This window comes from Candoia aspera, chromosome 4 (genome assembly GCF_035149785.1).
Source record: "Candoia aspera isolate rCanAsp1 chromosome 4, rCanAsp1.hap2, whole genome shotgun sequence".
NCBI classification, from domain to species: domain Eukaryota; kingdom Metazoa; phylum Chordata; class Lepidosauria; order Squamata; family Boidae; genus Candoia; species Candoia aspera.
Window position 1 is genome coordinate 9959199 of NC_086156.1, and position 24685 is coordinate 9983883.

Genomic DNA, 24685 nt, shown 5'->3' on the forward strand with positions numbered 1-24685 from the left:
AAAAATGAGCTTTATAGCAAACATGCCTACACATATACATATATTTCTTTTTAAAAAGCTGAGACAAATAGGTCCTTATGGCAGAAGTACACAGATTAAAGCATATACAACTTCCAGAAAAACTTTGAGTAGTTTAAAAGCTGAATCCTTTCCATATTATTTCCTAAAAAGGCAGGAGCAGGAGGCTTTTATTTTCACAGAGAAATGGGAAGGACCATGCAAGTCTAGCATCTGTCTTTGCTTCGTGTTGGGACAAGTTTAAAGTACCCACTTTCCCTCATGACACTACAGCACAAACTTCAGAAGAAATAACCAAATTAAAGTATTCCAATTTTCCCAGTGTTGTTGAAAGGACGCTGAAATCAATAGCAGAGTCCAGGTGCAATCGTTTTATAGAATTATTTTTCCAATATAAAGAGAGTTAAAAGGCTCAAGAAGAAACAGACATGAATCTTTATAATCTGAAACAAACAAACAAAAACTGAGGCTGAGAAAAGAGCTTAATAGCCTCACAATGAATTGGAAATATGAACGGCAGGTAGCAAAGACAATAAAGGTGACACATTCTGGATAAAACAATACAAAGTCTAGTTTTAAGCCAGTCCATCTTTAATTAATATTGACCCAGAATTGCAGACAAGTCCTTGAAAAGAAACCAAGAAAAAACATGGCACAATATCTAGTAAGGCAATTGAAAGTCCTGCGATGGCATCTCACGCCTGCACTACCCCTTTAGGAAGCAATAATTTTATTTCCCTAGCCAATGTTATCACGTATCTATGAAAAGTTATCTTACTATCTCTGAAACTTAAAGATTTTTTTTTTCACATTTACACTCCTGCCCTGCCTATCACTGACCGTTTTTATAAAGGGGTTTTCAAAGCAAAGTTAAAAAATAAAGGAAGGATAAGTGTTATTTCAGAAAATGTGGGACTGAATAATGATCTTCATGTGGAGTTGTCAAAGCTCCCACTTAAAACAACACCAGCAAGTTTTGAGCAATTTTTAGTTCTGTCACAGAACGTCACCAAATGTCAAGCTTTTCATTAAAAAACTGAACACCTCTGCTAATATGGATTGGTTAGAAAGTAATTGCATCTTGTTATTTTAAAAGAAAGAGGAAGTCTGAAATATACTGGAAATATTCAAAGCAAAACTAACGGTCTGCAACTTTTGTTGAGGATCATTTCTTCCAATGACAGTTGCTAGATTCTTTGTTTTATAAACAATAAACCAGGCCTGGCCTGGCTGATGTAATTAAGCACAATAGCTGAAATGGAAAACTTCACAACTGGAAAAAAAAGAAAATTATAGCCAAATTTAAATGCAACCAATACCTGAATCCCTTCTTCTTGTTGCCTTCTGAGCCTAAGTGCCATAGATTCTAGAATTTTCTGGAATATTTTCTGAACATTGTCTAGAAGTTCTGCTATATGATCAGTGTTGACAATGTCATGGGCTAAAGAAGCTTCAACCATCTCTCTCAGGGTAGAAAGCAACATTGGAATGAAAATGGAGCCTTTTTCTAACAAAACAGAAAACAAAACAAAACAAAACAAAAACAGTGTGATGCCACTGCAAAAACAGTAAGTATACTCCGAGGCTATATCTGCAAAAATATAGTGTCAAGATCAAGAAAAGCCATTGAACCTATCCATTCTGCACTGGTCAGTCTACCACTTACATCCAGTTCCGGAAACCCTATTTTAGGAAAGACTTGGACAAACTGGAGCATGTCCAGGGGAGAGGAACCAAGCTGGTAAGTGGCCAGGAAGAAAAAACTTATGCGGAATGATTGGAGACATTGGGCAGGTTTAGCATGGAGAAGAGAAGACTGTGGGGAGACATCAGAGCTGTCTTCAGGTATCTGAAGGGCTGTCTTGTAGAAGGTGGAGTAGAACTGTTCGGAATTGTTACAGGAGAAGAAACAATGGGTTTAAATTATGGAAGTAGGTTTTGATTGGGTGTCAGGAAATATTTCCTATGAGCTGCTCAATAGTGGAACAGCTTGCCTTGGGAGGCGGTCACCTCTCCTCTGCTGAAGGTGTCCACTTGTCATGGATGCCACAGTAGTGGATTCCTGAACAGTGCAGGGAGTTCACTAAATGATTTCCAGGGACCCTTCCAACCCTTCCATTCTATGAAAAAATAAGATGTGTAGCAGAAAGTAAACTTAGTTATTCCATTCCAAGCAATTTGTTCAGTCTTCCCCAACATGATCACAACTGTTTTGTCTTCGACTACCAGAATTCTCAGCAACAGTCCTGACTGTTCCAAATTCTGAAACTGAAGCTCACATATCTAGAGGGCCCTACGTTGGGGAAGGCTGATAAACTCATTAATTCCTGGAAGTTGTTGAATTTGTAATGTTTCAATAAAACTGTCATGAGTGAGGATGGCGAGCAGGGGGCTCCCATCCAGGCTGTAAAGCGCATGCGTAGTACTGAGGAATTAGGTGGCCATTCAAAGAGACACAGATCGGGCCCGCCTTAGTCTTTGGGGTTTATATGTCTGGGTTTTCCCACGCTTCTTCAGTTTGTTAGGATTCTCTGTTATGTAGCAGTAATAAAACACTAGAGACCTATTCCTTGTCTCAGCGTGGTTCCTGGCTGTTAGGACAAAAACTGAAGTTACAGGTATTCTCCCTACAGAGAGAAACTGATGGATAGAACCCTGGACATCCTCTTAAGAAAAGAGAAACACTTCAGCTACATTCCATCACATCTCTTTTCATACATGTCATGTATGCCGTCTGCTCAACTCTAATTCTAAAGGCTACGTAAAGTTAAAGCTTGCCTTTCAGTGGTCTGAAATAAAGAAACATCCAAGTTTTGTGTTCAAAACAAAATATTCAGAAAAATACATGGGACAGCACATCAACAGTGAAGGCTGATACAGTATATCTATACTGTATAGGATATAATTTTGAGAATCGTGTTATTCTGTTACTATATTTAAAGATTGTGTTGTTTGTCACTGATCTTATATTGTCCTAATGATTTTAGGGTAAGACAAGATCAGTCCATGCTATCCGAAAGTACAGATCTTATACAATATGATAGAAAGACAGAAATACACAATATAAATAAACACATACCTCTGTGTATGATCATAGCTGCCAAGTTCAGAAGATTTGCTTGAAACTTGGAATCACCAAGTCCAACAGCTATAAGATCTTTGCACACCGTCAGGTAAGTCTTCGTACAAAGAACAGAAAATGGGTATGCATTACATTTATAAACCCACCAGTACTTACTTTTCATGTATTTCTAAAATGGAACAGCTAAAATTAGGTCATTTTTCAGATGATTTATTAAGAAACAAATGTTACTAGTTCACAGTAAAATAGGAAATGTTAAAAGTAGTTTAATGCTTTCATCAGATTTGTTTTTAGAAATCCCAGTGTTTCTTAATGTCATACAAGGCCTGCTGAAGGAAAAAGCAGTATGGATTTTGCAGAGAGAGAAATGTAGAGTGTGTCAGTAGGTGTGTGGATGAAGGTGACAGTACAGATATTGTATAATGGGTTTTCAAATGCCTTTGATAAAGTTCCTCATCAAAAGTTTTTGGGTAAACTTGGTGGTCCTGGGATAAGAGGACTTCTCATTTTATGGACTGCTAACTGGTTAAAACACAGAAAGCAAAGAATAGGAACAAAATGGGCGCTTTTCTCACTGAAGGCAAATAAGAAGTGAAGTCCTTCAAGGATCTGAGGGAACAGATTCTTAACTTGGTCCTAAAAAATCCTAAATGATCTTGATTTTTAAGTTCTTGAGCTCTGCAACTCCACCATAGCTGGCGAAGTCTGCAAATGATACCACACTATTCAGGGTGGTGAAAATCAAACGTGAGTTGGAAAACCTCTACAAGGGTCTCTTTAAAATGGGTGAACAGTCAGCCAAATATGGTTCAATTGAATTAAATGTAAAGACATGTACCCTGGGACAAAAGTCTCTAATTTCCCATTTACACAAATGGGGTCTGATCAGTAAAAAGGTCATGGTGGACCAGTAAGAGTGTCAACTCTGTATACAAGAGCTGTGAAAAAGGCAAATCCTGTGCCAAGGAAATCTATAGAAAAGGGACTGAAAATAAATACACCAACGTTGCAATTTCCTTATACAAATCTGTGGTACACCAACACTGTGAATAATGAGAACAGTTCTAGTTGCCACGTTGGAGAAAAGGATATAAAAGAGCTGGAAATGTGCAGCTGAGAGCAACCACAATTACCAGGGGGTCTTCTCTACAAGGAAAGAATGAATGCTTAGAACTCATTAGTTTGGAAAAAAGAAGACCGGGAGGGAATATTATCAAGGTATCTAAAATCAATCCTGCCAAATGATTCTGTAAGCTGCAGGAGGCTTGAGACTGGCTTTCCACAGGCAGGCATCCCATGTGGGTGCATAGAGAGACCACAGTGAAGAATAAAGGATGCCCAGCCTTGTTACCACAGTCAATGTATGTATCAGCCACCATGTCCCTGCCTGGTTGATTGCACAGGATTGTTAAAAGAAGAGACAGAAAGGAGGGGGAAGAGAATGGGGTTGAGCTCATGGAAGAAAACTGCAATATAAACATAATGAATAACATAAAATAATGTATTTCTGATCAGATGGAAAACTAAAAGGCAGAAGCAGCTCTAAATTCTAGGTTGCCTCTAAGCTGGGAAAACAAACTATGTTTGGGCTGCTCCAAACTAAAGTTAATGCAGTCTACGATGGGGGTAATGTCTAAACCAGCCTTTCTCAACCTTTTGACCCTGAGGGAACCCTTGAAATATTTTTCAGGCCTCAGGGAACCCCTGCACATTCAGGCTCAAATGTAGGCCAGAAGTTACAAAATTCTTACATTTGTTTCATAGATGTAGGCCTGTCTATATGCACTAACAGTGTTCTTAAACTAAAAATAAAGAATGAAACCTACCTCTTTACTGTGAAGTTGCCCAATTTTGAAATATGTTTTTAAATAAATCGTGATCTCCCAGGGAACCCCTAGTGACCTCTCCACAGAACCCTGGTTGAAAAATCCTGGTCTAAACTGAGTCAGTGTTATATTAATGCACCAGCACAACAATCACAGTACATAAGGAGCATGCCAACCAGGGTACATACCAGCGTGCACGTACACGCGCACACACACACACACACACAGACACAGACACACACACAGACACGGAGTACCTGAATCACCAGTTGAGAGATTTCACTGGATTGCTCCAAGCTGCCCTCCTGTTCCTCTAACAAAAAATAAGGCAGAATGCTATTTTCTATCCAGGCCCCCGTTTCCTCCAAAGCCAAGAGATAATCCTGTTCTTCAGAGACAAACTGTTAAGGAAAAGGAACATACCCAGCTACAGTGGCGTTGCAGGGTTCAAGAGCCATTCAACTCAAATGGACAGTGACTCTCTGACTTACGGCACCTTGTGTAAAAGATGTATATTTAATCTGCAGTAGAGGCTGAAGGCTCTCACTGCGGTTGCTTGGTAGAAGCCACGATATGCTGGGTTGTGCCCTCGGAGATAAGAATCTAGGATGTCCTACAAGTTGGGAGAAGAAAGATTAACCTCTTAAAAAATATCCCACTGCAGGTATGCTCTTTGGTGCTCTTCCTGTGTTTCGTCCACATCTGTGGATGTTTAATTATTTATTTTAAAATGCTTTATGCTGCCTTTCAAAACAGAAACGTCCAATATTCCAATACTTAAAAGCATATAGGACTGGAGTAACATTGGGCAACACATCCCATTTGATGGGAGATGGTTTTATTCTTGCTTTTGTTTTTAATTGCACTGATCTCCTTGTTATGCTTTCTATTCCATAGTTCTCCAATTGCAGCAAACTTGAGTGTTTGTATAAACAGCAGGGTGGGGTATACATTCAATAATAAAGAAACTGGGAGGAAGCTGAGCAGATGGCTTTTCTTCCAACAGACTAAGTTGTAGGATTTGCATTGATGCAAATGGTCAATGCATTGGTTTGCTTTTGAAATGGGGGTTTCTGCCCCTTCCAAAAGTCCTGTGCCCCCACATTTTAAAAAGACAGGGGAAGGAAGATAATGACTGAACCCCATCCAAGAGAAAAACTTTCTGCCCATGCAGGGTTTCCTGGGTACTTTCCAGTATCATCTCTTTGACATCTTGCCCATCCAAAGCAACTTCAGTGTCATCCTGGCAGAAAACTAATTTCACACCACACACATGCATATCAATATGCATCACTCCATCCAACTGGTTCAATGTTCAGTAAACAGTCCAATATTAAAGTACTGTAGAGTCATAAGAGAGGTTCGTTTTAAAAGAGCAGTGAAGAAACATGGACCCAATAACCTTTGAGGTTATTCTCATGGCAGCACGTTCCAGCCACTCGGTGTAAAGGCAGACTGTCTAATGGTATGTGGGAAAGACCTTGGGAGACTGGGCCCAGGACGCTCCCTAGGGAATGGTCAGATAAGAGACAGCGTAGCCCGCAGCTGGATAGTGGGAAGGGCAAGAGGCTCAGAAGGGACCCTCCCTAGTTTCTCGGGCTGTAAAGGAGATGGCAGGAGAACTGTACTTTCAGACTTGCAAGATTCTGTCAACGTAGACTTACAATAAAGTAGAATTAGCTCACCTGGTTGTGTTTCCTGGCTGGTCCATCCACCTGGTAAGGCTGACAGACACTGGACTGGAGCCAGCAACACACAGATGTGTATAGTTTTGAGACCCTTGAGGGTCTCTGCTCTACATGGCCAGGTAATGTTATCTGAATCAGCACAGCCCCGTATTGCCATGTACACCGGGCACGTGGAGACAGCCCTTTTTCTAAAGATCAGCCCTCCTGAGTTAACAGAACATTTGCTACGTTTGTTGGAAGAAGCTGCTCAGAAGTTATCAAGCACGTATGGGATGAACAAAGGACATCCAAGAGGAAATCAACTGCATCTAAAGAAAGCTTTATCGGGGTTATTCGTCAGAACCGATTCAGATTATTGTATAATAGGGTGAAAATGGTGGCGCTGACCTTTCCGCATTCAAGAACTTTCAGAAGCTGGTTCAGTTTCTCTCTGGAGAGGGACAAAAGGCAATCTCGATTCATGTAATGAGTCAGTAAATACTCTATATAATCAAGGGCCAATTCCGGTTTGGGCTCATTCATTTCTTGGATACGTACTCGCCGTTCAGTCTCATTAGTCTAAGAACAGGGAATAATGTCCTTTTATTTGTAAGCATGAAATAGAGAACAATAAAACCAGCCAACCCCAGAAGCTGCATAAATCTATACATCTGAGGTCAAACTTCCTCTTTTTTCAAGCATACCTCTATATTGCTTGGCTGCGCGGTTATCCAATCACAGATTAATTCAAGAATATGTCCTAATTTGCCCCAGCGACACAGACAGTCAAGCAGGTTAGAGTATTTCTTTTCAGGCGCACCATTTCCCAGGTTCTTCAGCTTTGAAATCACACCACAACTAGTGACAAGCAGAGAAAAGGTGATCTGTTAGGTTAGATCCAACAGAAAAATCTATCTCCAAAAAATCTTTCCGCCCTTTCAGCTATAGAACTTTTTTTTACTAATCAGATCTATAGAGCACGCTTTTCAAAGAAAAGACCTACATTTTCAGCTTTACAAAATAATAAGCCATACCTGAATGTAGGAATAGCAGCAGGTGAGATGAAAGATGCCAGAATAATTATTGGAGACACACAACGATCATCCTATTAGGGGGGGAAAAAAACCCAGAAATCTTTATTAAGCAGAAGAATTGAGAGTACAATATATGTCAAATGGTATCCCTGTATTTTAAAGCATAATAAGCTTTCAGAAAGGTAAATCAGCGAGTGTCAGCCTGACACTTATTAACATATCTTCCTGTACAATGCTTACCCACTAATTTGGGCTGTCTAGACTGTGCTACAAACATAAACTAACAACCCTATTGGAACTTACATTCGGTTTGGCTGAAAATGTTCACAGCTGGATAATTGCTCCTAAAGGCATTTTCATAAAATTGTAGTAGCTCTATATAAAGAAGACCTCACTCATTTGAGCTCCATGAATAATAAAAGCTCTAGGCTGAAACAGCACTCATGCCTTAAATTAGAGTAAGATTGATCAAATATAAAGATTGCAATTACAGTATCAAATAAGAGGTATCTACAATGAGAGGCCTAATGATGAGCAAAAGTGACTTCACAGAACACTGAAAAGATCATTATTTTCCTTATTCTGACCCCATTTCCACCCCACTCCTCAAGAGACTTCCTGTTATCTTCCCAATCTCAAAACCATGCTTTTTCCCCCTAATCCCTAACTTGGGCCTAGTCAGAGACAAAGGCCATGCTAGGAAATGCTACAGTTTCATCTCTTTCATGAATGACATTAAGCCTCTGCATTCAGCCCATTATGCTGACACTGTGCTGCTAGGTTAAACTTGTGTGTCTAATGGCAATGTACAAATTGTTCCCACTCATGGTAACAAACATTGTGGGATCTGGGACTAGTAATGTTATTTGATATTTTGTTCTCAACCGTCAACCACAGTGGATGGTACACATGTAGAGAATAAATTAAATTCCATTTTATCTGAAAATTACCTTAAATATTTTTAAATATTCTGGTAGCACCGAAGCAAACTTTTGGACAATATGATTTTTTGCTTCTTCGTTGCAATCAAGTGCTTTCTGAACACTCCTCCAGAGAATTACAATAACTTCAAGCAAGCCAGCCATTGAAGGTATGTCATCAACTGAAAGTACATTATTTGTTACCTGAAATGCAAAATACATTATAATTAGGGGGCTGCTATTCTTAAATAATGTGTCTCAAATTCAGGTTACTTTAAAAAATGGAATCTCAATTGTTATGCATATTAAGAAGACTTGCATTATTTAAGACAGGATCAGTGCTCCTAGGGGTGTCCGCAAGGGGAGTAAGAAAAAATCACAACTTGTAATGGTATGTGGGAATGACCTTGGAAGACAGGAGGAAGAACCACAGACTAGACAAGGCCTGACAAATGGCAACTGAGCCTGCAGAAGGAATAGGGGCGTGGCAAACATCTCAGAAGGGACCCTCCCTAGTTTCTTGGACTGTAAAGGCAACAGGGGAGAGATGTACTTTGAGACTTGCAAGACTGATGTCAGCTTTGCAAGGTAGGCCAGACAAGAAGCATGCCCAGAAGTACCAGCAATAACTTTATTGTAAGGTTACATTAACAGAATCTTGCAAGTCTGAAAATACACCTCTCTCCCCCCTCACTTTTACTGCCTAAGAAACTAGGGAGGGTCCCTTCTCAGACATTTGCCACGCCCCCATTCCCATTCCTTCTGCAGGCTCAGCTGCCTCTTATCTGACTGTTGCCTAGTCTGCGGCTCTTTCACCTGTCTCCCAAGGTCATTCCCACATACCATTGCGGAACCCCACGATCAAAGCCTATTTTTAACATCCACACATCTTAACTTTTTTGACTCCCCTTCCAGATGCTCCTGAGTAATCCATTAATATCATTCACATTTTTTTATACCCTGATATTCTGAATAAGCAGCAAGCTTATGTCAGGCAAAGTATGCCAACCTCATGGTCCCTTCTCTTCTGCATCTACAAACTAAATGCAAATGTTTCAACGGAATTGTTATATAAGCCAAACCTCTTCTCTGCACTAGCTCCAGGCTCTGGGCATGAAAGCCACACAATACAGAATTAATTCCTTCTCTATGAGAACAGTCTGGTTTAATGAGTAAAGTAGTGGCTTAGAAATTGGGAGACCATGAGTTCTAGTCCTTCCTTAGGCACAAGACCCGGCTGGTGACCTTCTCTCAAGCTAACCCACCTAACAGGGGTTGTTATAGGGAAAATAGGAGGACGGAACATGAGATATGCACACCATGTTGAGTTGGCCAAAGAGTTGGCCAAAAATAAAGGGATGGACAGAGCCATCAAGTAATAAGTTCACTGGCATCTCTGACAAACGACAGTGACATCCTAAGGCTTGTAATATCATCATACGAGATATATAATTCATACCATCACCTTCCTGCAGATACCTGCATCACCTTGATACATATTTTAGATGAAGGTAAGTGGAGAGGTGAGATCAAAAGCACAGCTTATCCCACTCACTATCACGATTGCTGAAGCCAGTATAGATTGGGCATTTATATTCACAAAGCTTTAAAATTATAATCTCACGCACTTCAAAGATGACATAATGGCCCACAGACATTCCTGCCAGGCTATGCACTATGTTGCAGCTCATGTATAAACTGAGGTCACTACTCACTGAGGGCAAAATCAAAATTTAAACAAATCCTTCAGCGCAATTTATGGAAGATTCCCTTTGAAACGGAAGGCTGTAATGCTGAGAAACATTCTCATTAGATAAAGAAGCAAAATAGGCCAGCTGTATTAACCCATGTGAAAGGTGAAAGGTCCCCTGTGCAAGCACCGAGTCACGTGTGACCCTTTGGAGAGACGCTGCTTTCATGACTTTTCTTGGCAGACTATAGCGGGGCAGTTTGCCATTGCCTTCCCCAGTCGTCACCTTCCCCAGCAAGCTGGGTGCTCATTTTACCGACCTCGGAAGGGTGGAAGGCTGAGTTGACCTGAGCCGGCTACCCGAGAATCCAGCTTCCGCTGGGATTGAACCCAGGTCGTGGGGAGCGTTTCGGTCGCAATACTGCCACCTACCACTCTGTGCCACACGAGGCTGTCCATATTAACCCATAGAAAATCACAAATCCAAGTCAGCTGTCACAAAACCATTTTCAGTTAAAATGCTGTTCTTCTTACACTCATATGTTCTTTCTCACTGTCCTCATCCCCACTCTCAGATGCCTTTAATCGCTGTTGGATACAGGCGTTCAAACAGCTCCGAATGGTAAGCATCAGTTTAGCTAGAATAAAAGAACGAAGTGTCTCAGTTATGAAAAATGACAAGTGGCAGAGCGGACAGCAAAGCTACTGGCCCAATTATTGCTTCATTTAAAAAATGGAAGTACTGTACATGTACACTTCAGCGAAACAAACAAACAAATAAAAGCAATTTAATAAAAGCATGCAGCTGTTTAGATTAATATTTCATCAACTGTTTTTCTTGTTAGGGATTTCAAAGGATTTGTAAATGGCTTTGAGCCTGTTCACATCTATATATTTTAAAACCACATCAAAATAAATTATTTAAATGGGACTGTAGTTAACACTCCATGGCTATATGCTGGGAAAAAGTTAAGCACTATTTCCATTTAAAAATAAGCCAGCCCAGTAATTAGCGCCGTATATGCACACATTACACCCATCTTTTTGCCATCTCCTCCTCTCCCTTCTTCCCGATGTTTTCAATTTGGCCCAGAATTCTTCAGAAGCAGTTACTGGTGCCTGGGCATTTACAAGAAAGCAACAGAGGGCTTCTCTGTGGATGCAGGGAAGTCACATACCGGTTGTCCCACAACCCAGGCCAGCAATTCAAACATTGCTCTCCACAGCGTTACCTATGTTGGTGGGACTAGCATACTCATGAGCATATTGATAGAATCTTCTAGCTGCAGATGCATTCATTTGGATGAGCGCCATGCAACGTTCGCACCACACTTCTTCTGGTTGATTGATGGGCAAGAAAGAGCTGATCAGAAGATTTACTAGCCGCCGGGACACGGGCCGCGAATCAATCTCAAGGCGAGTTAAGAGGTGCTCTATAGGGCAAATTTTCCAGAACTGATTTGAGAGGATGGGAATGGGGGAGAAACAAAGTTATTGTGATTAGATTTTATAGTGAATGTACCTTCAGGTGGACTCCCTGCTGACTGATTATCTGATATCCTACATGCTTATACCGGTTGCTTTTTCTGTCTGCAAACTTCTGCAAAGCTCAGCCTGAAAAGACATAGCCTATGTTTTGCAGCATTTCTTCTGGCAAATAGCCGTTATTCAACTTGTCTTTTGCTACTCAGGAATCAAGACAGATTATCTGCCTTTATCTGCATCTTACTCATTGATTTCAGATTAACCACTTGCAGACAAAGCATCATAGGGGTGTTGCGTCAATGTCCAACATAGGGTTGATGTTATATATGCTGCAGGAAAAGATAAATTCTGATTCATGCTACTGAAAGTTAACAGCCTCACTTTCATCTCCCTCCAGCTGCCCATGCATTTCATCCATCCCTTTATAAAAATATTTACCTCATTTTTCATTCAAAATAATCTCAAAGCAGGGTACAATAAAAGGCATCAATGCAGTGACACCAACGTATCAAAGCTAAAGCCCTAAAAAGGACCCAAAGCATTAGAACCGTAACAGATAACAAAGCAACCTTAGGGATGTCTGTAGGGTAAGGTGGAAAAAACTCAAGTTAGCAGCTGTGCCTATGCATTTCCTTTCGTGGGGGTGTCACATGATACACATAAAAAAGGGTGAGGCTTTGTTTGCACAGCCATAGTCACCATCTTGACCTTTTTGACCCTCCCTCTCCCCAGTGCCCTTGAGCAACCTAAATTTAGCCCAAACTGAGGGAGGACACCCAGATCTTTAGTTGACACCACCATCTAAGCAGGTTTGGTGGCAAAAACACAAACGGCCAAAGAGGGAATTCCATAACTGGGGGCTACCTGTATTAAATATGAAAATGCTTTGTTTTCCAACCATGTATTAAAATAAGAATAACTAATTGTTCATTCCTTCACAGCCAGAGTTCTTTTGAGATTGCTTCCACCGAGGTAGCCCATGCTTAAGCAAGGGATTCTTCAAACTCTGAATTCTGTCTCCAAAACTGATTCAGTGTTCAGAATTAAGTACTGTACAGCTGTATTAAAATATTTGCACATCTTCCAGGAATGAGGTCTGGACTACAGAGAGTTCTATTAGACAGGATATTTTATTTCTTCATCTGATCTTCACTAATCTGATTTGCTGATGCTGAGGATATATTGACAATACAACCATCACTCATTTTCTACTCTTCTATGCTATTCAGTGACATCTCAAACACATGCTAACCCTTCAGCGGGATGGTACTTCACAGCTGAAAAACTAAATTCAATCACTTGCAGAGTAAGGGCACATGATTTCAAAAAATAAATCATCAGGAAATAATCAAATGCTACCTTTTAGTTGTTACTTTACTATTGGACCTGCCGTCAAGATAACTGCTAGAAAAACTGCAGGGCAGAAACGATGCTAAAAGTTCCTTCTTACTGATTAATTTAAAATATAACAATGGTAAATTGTTTGGGGTGAAATGCTAATGAATTCTTTGGACCCTTTTCCTTTTAAAATAATGATGAATGCACATGCTCCAGAATAAATTGCCTAGTTTTATGTGTCCTGTCTGCAGCCTGGCAAACTAATTTATCCCACCTTTGCAGCCTTCACAGCCTTAATTTTCAGCAACATATCAACGAAAGCCACCCTAACTTTCTCTGAATTGTCATGGAGATTGTATTTCAGGGCTGGCAGGAGCTGTTCCAGTAATGGGTGGCTTAGTATATTGTCCAAAATTATAGGCAGGCACTGGAAGGGAAATAGAAAAAAAAATATCAATAAAAGGTTATCACAAGAAAACAGGGGATACTTGCATTCAACCTATTCTACCTGCCAAATACCTGCAGCTAAGAGGACAGGGGCTGGGGAATGACAAAAAGCAAGACGATCCATTTTTATTAAACATGTCGTTTAAATGCAAAGTGGCACGTGAGGTGATTATACAAATTCTCTATTAATATTCCTTCAGAGAATGTGCTGCTAAAGCGGAACAAAGGCATCAGATATATTTATGAAGGAACCTACAACCAAAGATTTTAGAAGGTTCTCTGTCCCTCTGATGTTTTACTTCAGGTTAAGGTACCCACTGGTCCACTTACAGTTCTTGAAACAACACTGCTTTAGATATTAAAATTCTAAGGAGATATAGCACATTTTCAAAGCTCACCAACACTTTGCAGCGTGCTTATGATTTATGATTGGTGCTTCCCTTGGCCCTACTTTGAAGCTATTTTTTTTCCCTTAAAAAGGAAACAATGCTACAATACTCAACATAGGAAGCTGAGTATTGTAGGTCCATCTTTGCCCCTGGAGGCTTAAATGGGCTCAGCATTCAAGAGCACCTGCTATTAGCTTTGACTAACTTTCCTGAACAAAGATCATCTTGCTGCGATTGTCTGCACCTTGATAATGCGGCCTTTTGCATCCATTGCAGCAAACCAGAATCCCTAGCCAGAACTTGGGGCTATGCAAGGCACAGCCTGTAGTACCCAGAACATTATCATCTGATGCTAACCAGAAGGTACTAGTCCCTCCTGAAGTTTGAAGGAAAAGGGAAAAGGGATATACATGCAATCTAAAGCCTAAGTGCATTAAGCAAGTCAGAATTTGCTGTTATATCTGAGCAGGCAGTAATTTTCTGAGTTATATGACAAGGGAGCACACTGACAGTTCAAGGAGAAATTGTCATGGCTCAACAAAAGGTACCTTATTTATTCACACTTACTTTAAAAACTGCACATCGGACGTCCGCCGAACTTGCATCAAAAGCAAGATCTTCAATCAGAGTTTTCAGAAGATCAGCCAGCACTGCTGCAGGAATCATCTCCCAGTATTTAAATGCTATTTTACTAACGCCAAGTACTCCGGTTGAGCGGACCAAGGGTTGAGGATCTTCTAAGAGTGCCTAGGAATAGAATTCAAATAAGCAGCCATAACACTATGACATTCACGCTACTGTGCATTTGGGCAACTTGGCTCCACGTCAACAGAATGCTGGAGACAATCCCGAGAGATTCTAACTTGAATTGGTTTCATCTTCTGGTCTGTTTCCAACAGCAGAAGAGACAATATGCTGGTGGAAAAAAAAAACTTCCCCTTCCGGAGTTCTACAGATCTGATCTGGAGAACTCAGGGACCCCCTGAAGTAGATCTAAGGATTTGCTGGAGGCTACATGGAAAGCAGAAGGAAACCTCTTGTAATACTGGATGTTGCCCAACATTTTTAGAGATAAATTTCGTTAAGCCTACCATGCCTGTATAGTAAGTTACTACGTCTTCAAAATATCTCATATCCTGTACTTTCATTTGTTATTAAGATGCTCACTAGCAATTTAAATCTTGAATCAAGAAGTTACATCTACACAGAGGATAATGAAACAGTCCACATTCAATATTCGGCTGATAAATTTTGGATGTAGTCTCCATGATAAAAATATGGCATTGTTCATTGCAGTAAGGATTTATGTCACCATAGGTTTCCTTTGTAAATATTTTTTCCATACTAGTTCTGAAGCATACAGAACAAGAAGTAAATCCTAATTGTCAGTGAGAAGTAAGAAAAGCTATCCAGGCTTGGCTAAATAGACAGACAGAAGTAAATAAAACAGACCCAACAGAAAAGTTCACATGAAGAACTTAAAAAAGTACTTACAAAAAGTTCATCAAATTGCCTCTGGATTTCTTTGTCCATATCTTCTTTGTTAAAACTGGGATCCAGAATAGGGAATGCATCAACAAAAAGTAATGCTGCGTTTGAACGGACTTCAGAATTCCTGGCCTGATAAATTACACGTACAATAGCAGAATCTGGAATTAAATTTACTCTAGCTTTTGAAAGGCGGAAAGTAGGACAGTTTGATAGAAATACATTACCTTCAAAGCTCTCCAAAGAATAGGTTGATACAGTCTATAAAGAACTTCTTCAACTCCTTGGCGACATTTATTTTGTTTGTGGAAATAGCTCAACAACTAATAAAACAAAAATAAATTAAAAAGATTTAAGAGTTACTCCAACCAATTTTATCCAGCTCTTTGCAAAATATGACCCACCTGGTACCCATATATGAAATTTGCAATGTTCTGCAGCAGCACAGATCTTTAATGTGTATATAAGGTGATATATATTTGCTTTCTCTCTCAGTAACACATATAAATGAAAATACAGGTTTGTCAACCTGTAAGAGAATCTCACAGCTAAGTCTTTGTTAGCCAAGCAGCCTTCCCACATGCCACATGGCAAACTGTTTCTAAGTCAAAGAGTCTTTCAAAACCGTTCTTGGGAAGGGATTCCAGAAGGTAGTCTTGAAACAACGAACAGCTCACCTCTCGCACTTTAGCATGTAGAGGAGAGTTCCGGGGAAGATGAATTGCATGATGCATGAAATCCTGAATGCAGCTATGTTCAATTACCTGAAATACGAATACACATCCTGCTTAATATTCAACAATTGAAAAAATACAAGCACCTTAAGGAAACAATCGTACTGGCTTCCAACTTGCGTCCACAATGCCGCTTACAAAGCCCCTTAATCTGCAGAGGTACCTTTTTTGTATCAGCTTAACTATGCCTTGAGCTTCACCTCTTCTGAAATATATTTACCAGGGACCATTTCTTTTCATTTCCCATTTCTCTTCCATTTCAGGACATTCATCCTGTCTCCTGAATGGCTTTCTGCTAAGATGTTGAAGCCTTCTTTACTAGGGACAAGAACATCTCCCTTTTACTGAACGGTTTCACAACACTGCAGATAATGTTGCTCTGTAATAGCTTGACCACTTTTTAAAATTTTTATCCAGCTGATTCTAGTCGTTTAGTCTGGTACTATTTATTTTCATTTTCGTTGTCAACTTGAGCTCCGTTAGGGATATAATCAACTACGGACAGAAGTATTTATTTATCTACCTTGCTACCACAGAAGTCACTCACCTCAACTTCAGCCTGCTTGGGATAGGATTTAATGCTTAAGCCTAACCCAGGTGTATATCACCATATTGGGCTCAAGAAACATTTGGGATTCTGAAGAAGCGTCAGCAGTATCATCCCAAAATGGCTGCCCCAGGGATGGGGCTCTTTACAATTCAGGGGTTCATCTTTCATCAATGTTTTTAAAAATTACCTTGAAAGCTTTTAAAAAACTGCTTTTCCCCTGGTAGAGGGTGGACTTTCATCCCTCTCCACCCAGTTTCTAACAGACAAAGATTCTGTAGTGTTATCTTGCATAGTGGAAAAGTGCCAGCAGCACACTGGTTGCCAAGAGGAGCATCCATGCAGGGGGCTGTGGAGTTGTCAAAAAAGTCAAGATGGCAGTCACATCAGGGTGATCCAAAACCTGCTCCTTTGTATGTTTCTGCAACATCAACATTTGTACCAAAGGGGTGGGATTGCACAGTCAGGACCACCGTTCTAATCACCATCCCTCCAGACCCCCTGTGGCCCTCATGAGGGACAAGCCATCATTTCTGGTCATCAGCCCCCTTTTTAAAGGTAACAGATGCCAATTCTCCTGAAAACCCTTTGCAGAAAAAAATGAAAAGTTATGCAACATCTATATCCAACTTTTTTTCCTATCAGGGACGGCATTTAACACTGATTTGGGGGAATAGGGTTCCAGAAAAGTTTCACTTCATGTAATGCTAAGCCAAGTTTGTTTTAACTATGGTTTATTGAATAAGCCATAATTGGCTGGGTTCCCATATCATGCTAAAACAGAAACCAGTGTTGACAAACTCCAAATACCTTGCGTTCACACCAATTCAAGCTTAGTATGTTGCACGAATCCAGCTATTAGCCAGTGAGATGTGTGAACCTATCTACCTGCCTATGAAGGCACACTTACATGAAAACTGAAAATGCCCATGCATCTGAAAATACATGTTAACCATTTCTTTATTTTCCTTAAATCCATTTTCTAATGAATTTTAATTTTTCTGAAACATAATACCTCTAGTATCTCCCCTGAACTCTTCTTCCAGGCTCTGAAGTAAACCTCAGCAACATGGTTCATCAGGGACCTGGGTCAGTAAATTAACAGACACACCACGGTGAACTTCCAGGCATTTATTTAGTTTCAAAAGACTTCCAGGCATTTGCAATTTCCCTCCCAAGCCAAAATTCTATTTTAGCACTTTTGAGGTCTGGTAGAATATAAAACAATTTGCCTTAAGCCTCAACATTTTGTTACATTCCCTATGGCCTCTAAACATAAAGGATTCCTTTAGTTGCTGTAACTATAGGTAGTCCTCGTTTAGCGACTGCCTTGTTTAGTTACCATCCGCAGTTACAACAGTGATGAAAAAGTAACTTTGCGACCTGTCCTCACATTAACAACTTTCACAGGTCTGTAAAGCAAAGGAAAGCTGAAGTAAGAATTTTGGCCTTTCACTTGGTGACTGCTTCACTTAATGACCAAGTTGCTGGTCCCAATCGTGGTCACTAAATGAGGACTACCTGTAATAAGTGCTCAAAGTCTGTTCAGCATCTCACTCTGTATCTTCTAATAATACATTTATTTTCTGGAGTTTGTGAACAGATGCTCTGCAGTTTTAACACCTTCCTGCTAGTCGTGGATGAGACAGACCCCAAAAGAGTTCTGCAAGACTCCTTCTACAGAAACAGCTTCCTGTAAAAAAGTATTTACCATCTTCATACCTTCACCATTTTAAGTAGCCAAATAGGTAAAGTGAATCTCCATGAAGATGGAACACTCAGCATGTTTCTGCAAGTTATTAATGTTTCAAATTGATAAGCAAGTGAGGGCGACATGGTAACGTATGCAGGTTAGAGCATCTGCCCATGACCAACAAACCAGAGTTCAGGAAACCCCACAAGTCACCATTTTGTAGGATGAGAAACTTACCTAGGAAAACACTGCAGTTGATTTTTAACAGTCCCATGTATCATCTTAATGAAATTTACATTCCAGGTGAAAAGAAAGCTCAAGAATCTTCTTCCCTGGAAAAAAAGCCAGACAATATTACTCCTTAAGAAGACAGAAACCCTTTTAAACTGAGTACTGTAATATTCATATGGTTTGTCTTTCGTTTACTTAAGGCTAGAATCCTACATAATTTAGGGAGGGGAGATACAGTCTACTGAATACCACTGGACTTAATTCTTGAGTGAATTTTAATAGGACTAAATGGTACATATTTAAAAGCTCTTGAAAGCTTTTAAATATGTTCACGGCAAAGTGCGTAGTTAAAGCAAGTTTCTAAAGAAGAGCATTGAGCAAATAAAATTTAAGCACCCCCAGAAAGTAAGCTTTGACTACTTTCTTCAAGAAAGCAGGGAAGTCTATCTTGCATTATTCAGGTTCTGGTAACATATTTAACCCACAATAAACCTCACTCCCTCTTTAAAGTTCCTTTTCTGGATATATCTGAGCTGCAGGTACTTACTTACTTACTTAATTAAATTTATAAGTCCACCCATCTCATATACATGACTCTGGGTGGCCAATTCAAGCAAAATAAAAACCGAATAAAAATACAACCCATAATTAAAAACATGAATTTTTAATTTAATTTAATTTATTTATCAAATTTTTGTCGCAGCCTATCTCCCCCAAGGAGGAACTCTGGGCAGGTAATAACATAAACACAAATAACATAACGCAAAATAAAATAGCAGCTGATCTAACCCAATGATTTCACTACTCCGGTGTAAATATTACGAGAAGTCCACACACATTTAAAAACATGCAGATTCATACCTCTTCTTTTTTAATATAGCCCACATTCATAAAGCACTGAAGTAACAAATCTTTAATTTCGTTACTCTCTTCTGAGTCATAATCGAAACACAGCAGGGCCCGATGAAGGTGCCATAGGCGCGATATATCTGCCCCCTAAAGGAGATGAGTACGATTACTTCATGACACTGATAAGGCAAGGGACATAAATTTGCAGAAAGTATGAGAATGAGAAATGCAAGTGTTGTGATCACCAGCAATAGGCATCCATGAGCTTGGAGCATCATCTGGTTGGGTCAGGGTTTCTCAACCAGGGTTCTGTGGCACCCTAGTGTTCCGCAAGAGGTCACTAGGGGTTCCTTGGGAGATCATGACTGATTAAAAAAATTATTTTAAATTCGGGCAACTTCACAGTAAAGAGGTAGGTTTTGTTCTTTATTTTTAGTTTAAGAACACTGTTCATGCATATATACGGGCCTACCCATGAAACAAATATAATAATTTTGTAACTTCCGGCCTATATTTTGAGCCTGAATGTGCAGGGGTTCCCCGAGGCCTGAAAAATATTTCAAGGGTTCCTCCAGGGTCAAAAGGTTGACAAAGGCTGTGTTGGGTGCTGACTCTTGAATAGTTCTCATGAGTTGACATTGAAGACCTTCTTGCTGCGATCATAAATTTTGGAGCCTGGATGCTTTGCTAGACTACCTTGGCACATAATTCAACCCAGGAGAGATACAATTTATTCATCCATTCCTGCCATTCTAAAAGCATCCGACTTCCCTCAGGTTTATCCAGAGGAAAGAAAACTAATCCCCTTTCAAAGAGTTGTGATGTACATAAAAAAAAAAAGTGGCACTTACAGAGTCTATCTCCAACATAAACATGTACATATACTTCTGGACATTGAACATGTATGGCATACCGCAACAACTTTCTTCCCCTGACTCCGCTTCAGAAGCATAACGAAAGCAGTTTTCCCAAATTGTTCTCTTCCTTCTAGTCCCTTCTCCCACCAGCATTCGCACAGGCGCTGAATGGCTCCCAACAGAGATTTTTCAGAATCAGGTAGTGCATAAAGCATGCCTGTAACACAGTTATTTAATGAAAATGCAATGGATTTGGGGGCAACAGAAAGAACGTTTGCAATCTTCATATGCCTCTAAAGACTTATTGCTAAAGGTGGCTATTAGGTATCAAGTATCTTTATGGTGGTCAAAGACCAGTACATAATAAAACTCAATAGTATAAAACAGGTTGTGTGTGTGTGTGTGTGTGTGTGTGTGTGCGCGTATAAAAAATTGTAGAATTAACTGAGCTTATTGATAAACGGGCACCGCATTTTGCATATGACAAAGCTGCATTTAGGTATATTTAGAATAACAGTCATGAATATCTGAAGCATTGATATCCAAAAGGCCAGTTGTAAAAAACCTTTTAGAAAGTGTGTTTCAGTGTTAGTTTTAATATGCCTATATTTACATGTTCCTTAAGGAAGAGAATGGTACATCATGCAAGGTTAATGCAGTTCTGGATAGATCAGTGTCCAAGCCTCCTTGGTTTTGAAAAATTAACCATAATGTTTTCCAATCTGAAACTCATACAATCAAAGGAATGTTAAGCTTGGGAAGCACTTCCATACTCAAAGATTCAAGTTATAAACACATCAGCAGATTCAGAATTTACATCAACATTTTAGATTACTAGCTTGCTGTTATGAGAATCTTCAGAACAACTAAGAGCTAAGCATTTATAGGGAATATACAGTCATTCTAAATTGCACCACTGAAGTACAACCTCAATGAATTAGAAGTAATTTAAGCAAATATGCGATTCCATGGAAAAAAGTCACAAGCGTCCGGGCAGGACTACTGCCAGTGGCATACAGTTATGTTCATCACACGCACAATACTTACCATTTAATATCAGAGCACATTCTAAAAGAGCTTTGATGTTAACATTTTCATCTACTGCAGGAATGGATGCAGTAACGACAGTCGCTACACCTTGAATCACAGCTGTAGTTTGCTCCTGAAAGTTCAGAGACAATATAATTCAAAAGAGAGACAAAGATTTTCAAAAAAAAAGATACAAAAGATACAAAAACAGCAAGCTCAGAAGATCCAGCAAACACGTTTTTGGAAGAACTGCAAAAGATCTAGCAAATAAGATTTTGAAAGAACTCTTGGCTTGGTGTGATTTGGATATAGGTCCATTTGCTTTAAGAACACTTAAGTGTGTCCTCCATAGTAAATGCACTTAATAAAATTTATTTCTTTAAATAAATATTTGTACAGATAAAGTAGATGGCAGAAGACAGATTTTTTTCCCCAAGCGGTATGGCATCCATATGCAGAGTATGACTAACTGCATGTACGGGCCATATTTTATTTCTGTGTCATTTTTTAGATTGTTTTATTTTGGGCTATCTGGGTGGTTTGATGTTGCATCTGTTTTTATGGATTTGGGGGAGGGAGGCGGAGGTTGTATGCTGCTCAACGCCCATTGGAGTTGGGCAGCTATACTAAATTTAAATAAATAGAAATATATATTAAATACCTCTGGGAAGAAAATCAAGGAAATACCTATTTTTAAATGGACAATAATTAGCTCAAATCACTATTCCAGTCCAAAGTAACAGACAGTACAGAGTCACATTATAGCTTGGATAATATGTGCACCCTAGAAAACAGACCAGTATGTTACTTTTAATAGGCCAAGTGCACACAAAAGCATAATAGCTAGTAACTGAAACATATTCAGGTAAAATTACCTTTGCTGCATTTTTTTCAGTTTCCATAGCATCATCTCTCTCTTCTCTCTCTCTCTGCCATTCTTCTATGGGATTATCTAGCAAAACCTTTGCTAACAAGTCCTTCAATCTCCCCCACACTGCTTCCTTTTGCTTTCTTGATAGCTCTTGAAGCAGTTCACTTAGATCAAAGGAATCGGAGGTATCCTTCTAAAAAATGGTGAAAAATAGCTCGTCACTCAACAAACTGTTTCATACTTCACATCATTGTATTATAACACCAGGTTTGGGCTTTAAAATGCCACCAAATATCAATTTTAAAAAGTGGAAATTCAGTTCTATTTTTTAAATTCCTCATTTAGAAGCCTTAAAATTAGATCCCTACAATTATACATGTCTACTCGGAACATCCGAAGAGTTGGACAATGAAAAATCTTGGTCTCAAGCAGAACAATACTGCGAAAGACCAAATGAAATATAAGTATCTGTTGAAGTCGTTACTTTGGATATCAGTACTGTCAGGATGAATATGATGATCAGTGATAAAATAAGATGCTAACAAAAAACAAGTAAGACACAATAGAAATGCTCCTTTTTGAATAACAGAATTACCCCAAAGTGTCTCACCTCAAGAAATCATCACTTATGCCAAAAAGCACTCTAGGTAGTTGCTTCATTACCAGCTTTCCTTTGAAAAATTCTAAAATTACCTTCAGCAATTTGTTAGGTTGCTATTTTTTTCTATTGAACCTAAGCCCAGCTGCAACTTAAATCTATAAAGCCATCAAGCCATCATCATTAAATCTACATCAAGAAATGATCCCTCCAAAGTTCAGCCATTTTATCATCTATCAATTATCTATTTGCCAAATCATTGATTTTTCAAATAAAGTGTTTTTATAGAAAGGTTTGCCCTAAAAAAACTCCAGAGAAACTCAACAAAATAGAGCATTGGGAAAGACTTCTTGGTCCTTACTCTCTAGTCCAATGTTTCTCAACCTTAACAACTTTAAAATGTGTGGACTTCAACTCCCAGAATTCCCCAGCCAGCATAGCTGACTGGGGAATTCTGGGAGTTGAAGTCCCTACATCTGAAAGTTGCCAAGGTTAAGAAACACTGCTGTAGTCTAACATGCAGAAAGAGAAGCCCTGGAGTGGGAAGGAAGGAAAAATTATGGGATATGGACAGGGAAGGCTAAAGGAATACCACCTGGGGTACCTGCAGGGTATGGCCAAAAAAGTCAAGATGGTGTCCACAATGGTGTGATCAAAGCTCCACCTGTTTTTTATGTATGTAAAGGTTGACTGCCTCCCTCCCTCCCAAATCTGGATACAAAAAGTTTGGTCATATTTACTTACGTGAAGCTGGATAAAATGCAAAAACTCCTCAATGGGGCCATGAAATACAGTCCCCAGGAAAGCCTCACGTTTTGTCATGTTGTATTATTTGTATTTCACAGAAGTCTAGGGGGAACATATTGTAACAAAGAATTTAATAACACATTAAATGAACTGCAATTCAGCCAAACTTCTAATTTCATAGGACACTTAAGTTTAAGCTTATTACCAGATCAAGATTTCAGTTCCAAAGTTGTGGAATTACACCTCAACATGAAGTAAAATAAATTTGCCGGTATCAAATTTAATAAATCACTAGATTGGTCAGCTTTCAGGAGTATGGATTTCAATTTCCAGAATTCCTAACGATCCCTGGGAATTTCCCATAAGTCCCTCAAAACTTGGTTATGTCATCAGGCCTGGGGTCCCAAGGGAATGGTGAGTTGCTGAGGTGGCTCCATTGCTACTAATATCTGTTGCCCTCTCCTTGCCTTTTAATCATATTATTTTTTTTACTTGTTAACTGTTTTTATATTACTGTACCCAGAGTCACATTTTGTGAGATGGGAGGCCAAATAAATATGATGAATGAATGTGGAATCCTTGGTGGTCTCTGGCTTGCAGACGTTTCCTTACCCAACTACGTAACATCATCATGATGGATGGATGGATGGATGGATGGATGTTGAAATTTACATATCAGGAAGAAACCAAGGTTAAGAATGGCTGCGCTAGAAGTTTAAGGCAGAAATAAACTCATAGTATTGGCTCAGCCCAAGACAGCCACTGGTTTTCAAAAAACAACTGTGTCTAGCAATCACCATATGCTGAGCAAAGGATAAAGCAGCTTCTTGAAATTGCACTTTAAAAGTTTAGCAAGTTTTGAGGATAATGGGCTCTGAGTGGTCTATAGCCATAATCTCTGCCATGGATAGGTATAGCTGGTACAGTTGACCACTTGATCCACCTGATGTGGCTTGAGACAGTGCCACCAGATAGCCCATAGACTAGCTCTTCGGAGAAGAAATGGCAGGAGATGAGATTTATAATTCAGGGAACTGCCATCATTTACAATTATACAAATAATGCTGAAGGATATAAAGATCGCCTTTTGAGAAGTCATATGTAAACCAAAGGATTTGTTTACAAAAGCGGCAAGACACTTTCAA

The 24685-nt window shown here is 39.5% G+C and overlaps 1 protein-coding gene across 1 annotated transcript in view; it reads right to left on the bottom strand.

The window, feature by feature from the left end:
- NCAPG2 (non-SMC condensin II complex subunit G2) overlaps positions 1-23636 on the bottom strand; it is a 30131-nt gene extending 6495 nt beyond the window's left edge. Inside the window, exons 1-22 of the mRNA XM_063303391.1 lie at positions 23538-23636; positions 22200-22388; positions 21343-21457; positions 20352-20512; positions 19451-19585; positions 18596-18690; positions 17681-17750; positions 16062-16148; positions 15612-15707; positions 15391-15516; positions 14464-14643; positions 13335-13487; positions 11470-11692; positions 10772-10875; positions 8578-8751; positions 7628-7698; positions 7298-7451; positions 7002-7172; positions 5423-5539; positions 5184-5327; positions 3098-3197; positions 1338-1525 (exon numbers count right to left, since the gene is read on the bottom strand). Coding sequence (XP_063159461.1) covers positions 1338-1525; positions 3098-3197; positions 5184-5327; positions 5423-5539; positions 7002-7172; positions 7298-7451; positions 7628-7698; positions 8578-8751; positions 10772-10875; positions 11470-11692; positions 13335-13487; positions 14464-14643; positions 15391-15516; positions 15612-15707; positions 16062-16148; positions 17681-17750; positions 18596-18690; positions 19451-19585; positions 20352-20512; positions 21343-21457; positions 22200-22388; positions 23538-23615 — 2931 coding nt within the window. The 5' untranslated portion in view covers positions 23616-23636. The remainder of the gene's footprint in view (positions 1-1337; positions 1526-3097; positions 3198-5183; positions 5328-5422; positions 5540-7001; positions 7173-7297; positions 7452-7627; positions 7699-8577; positions 8752-10771; positions 10876-11469; positions 11693-13334; positions 13488-14463; positions 14644-15390; positions 15517-15611; positions 15708-16061; positions 16149-17680; positions 17751-18595; positions 18691-19450; positions 19586-20351; positions 20513-21342; positions 21458-22199; positions 22389-23537) is intronic.
- Positions 23637-24685: the final 1049 nt, after the last annotated feature.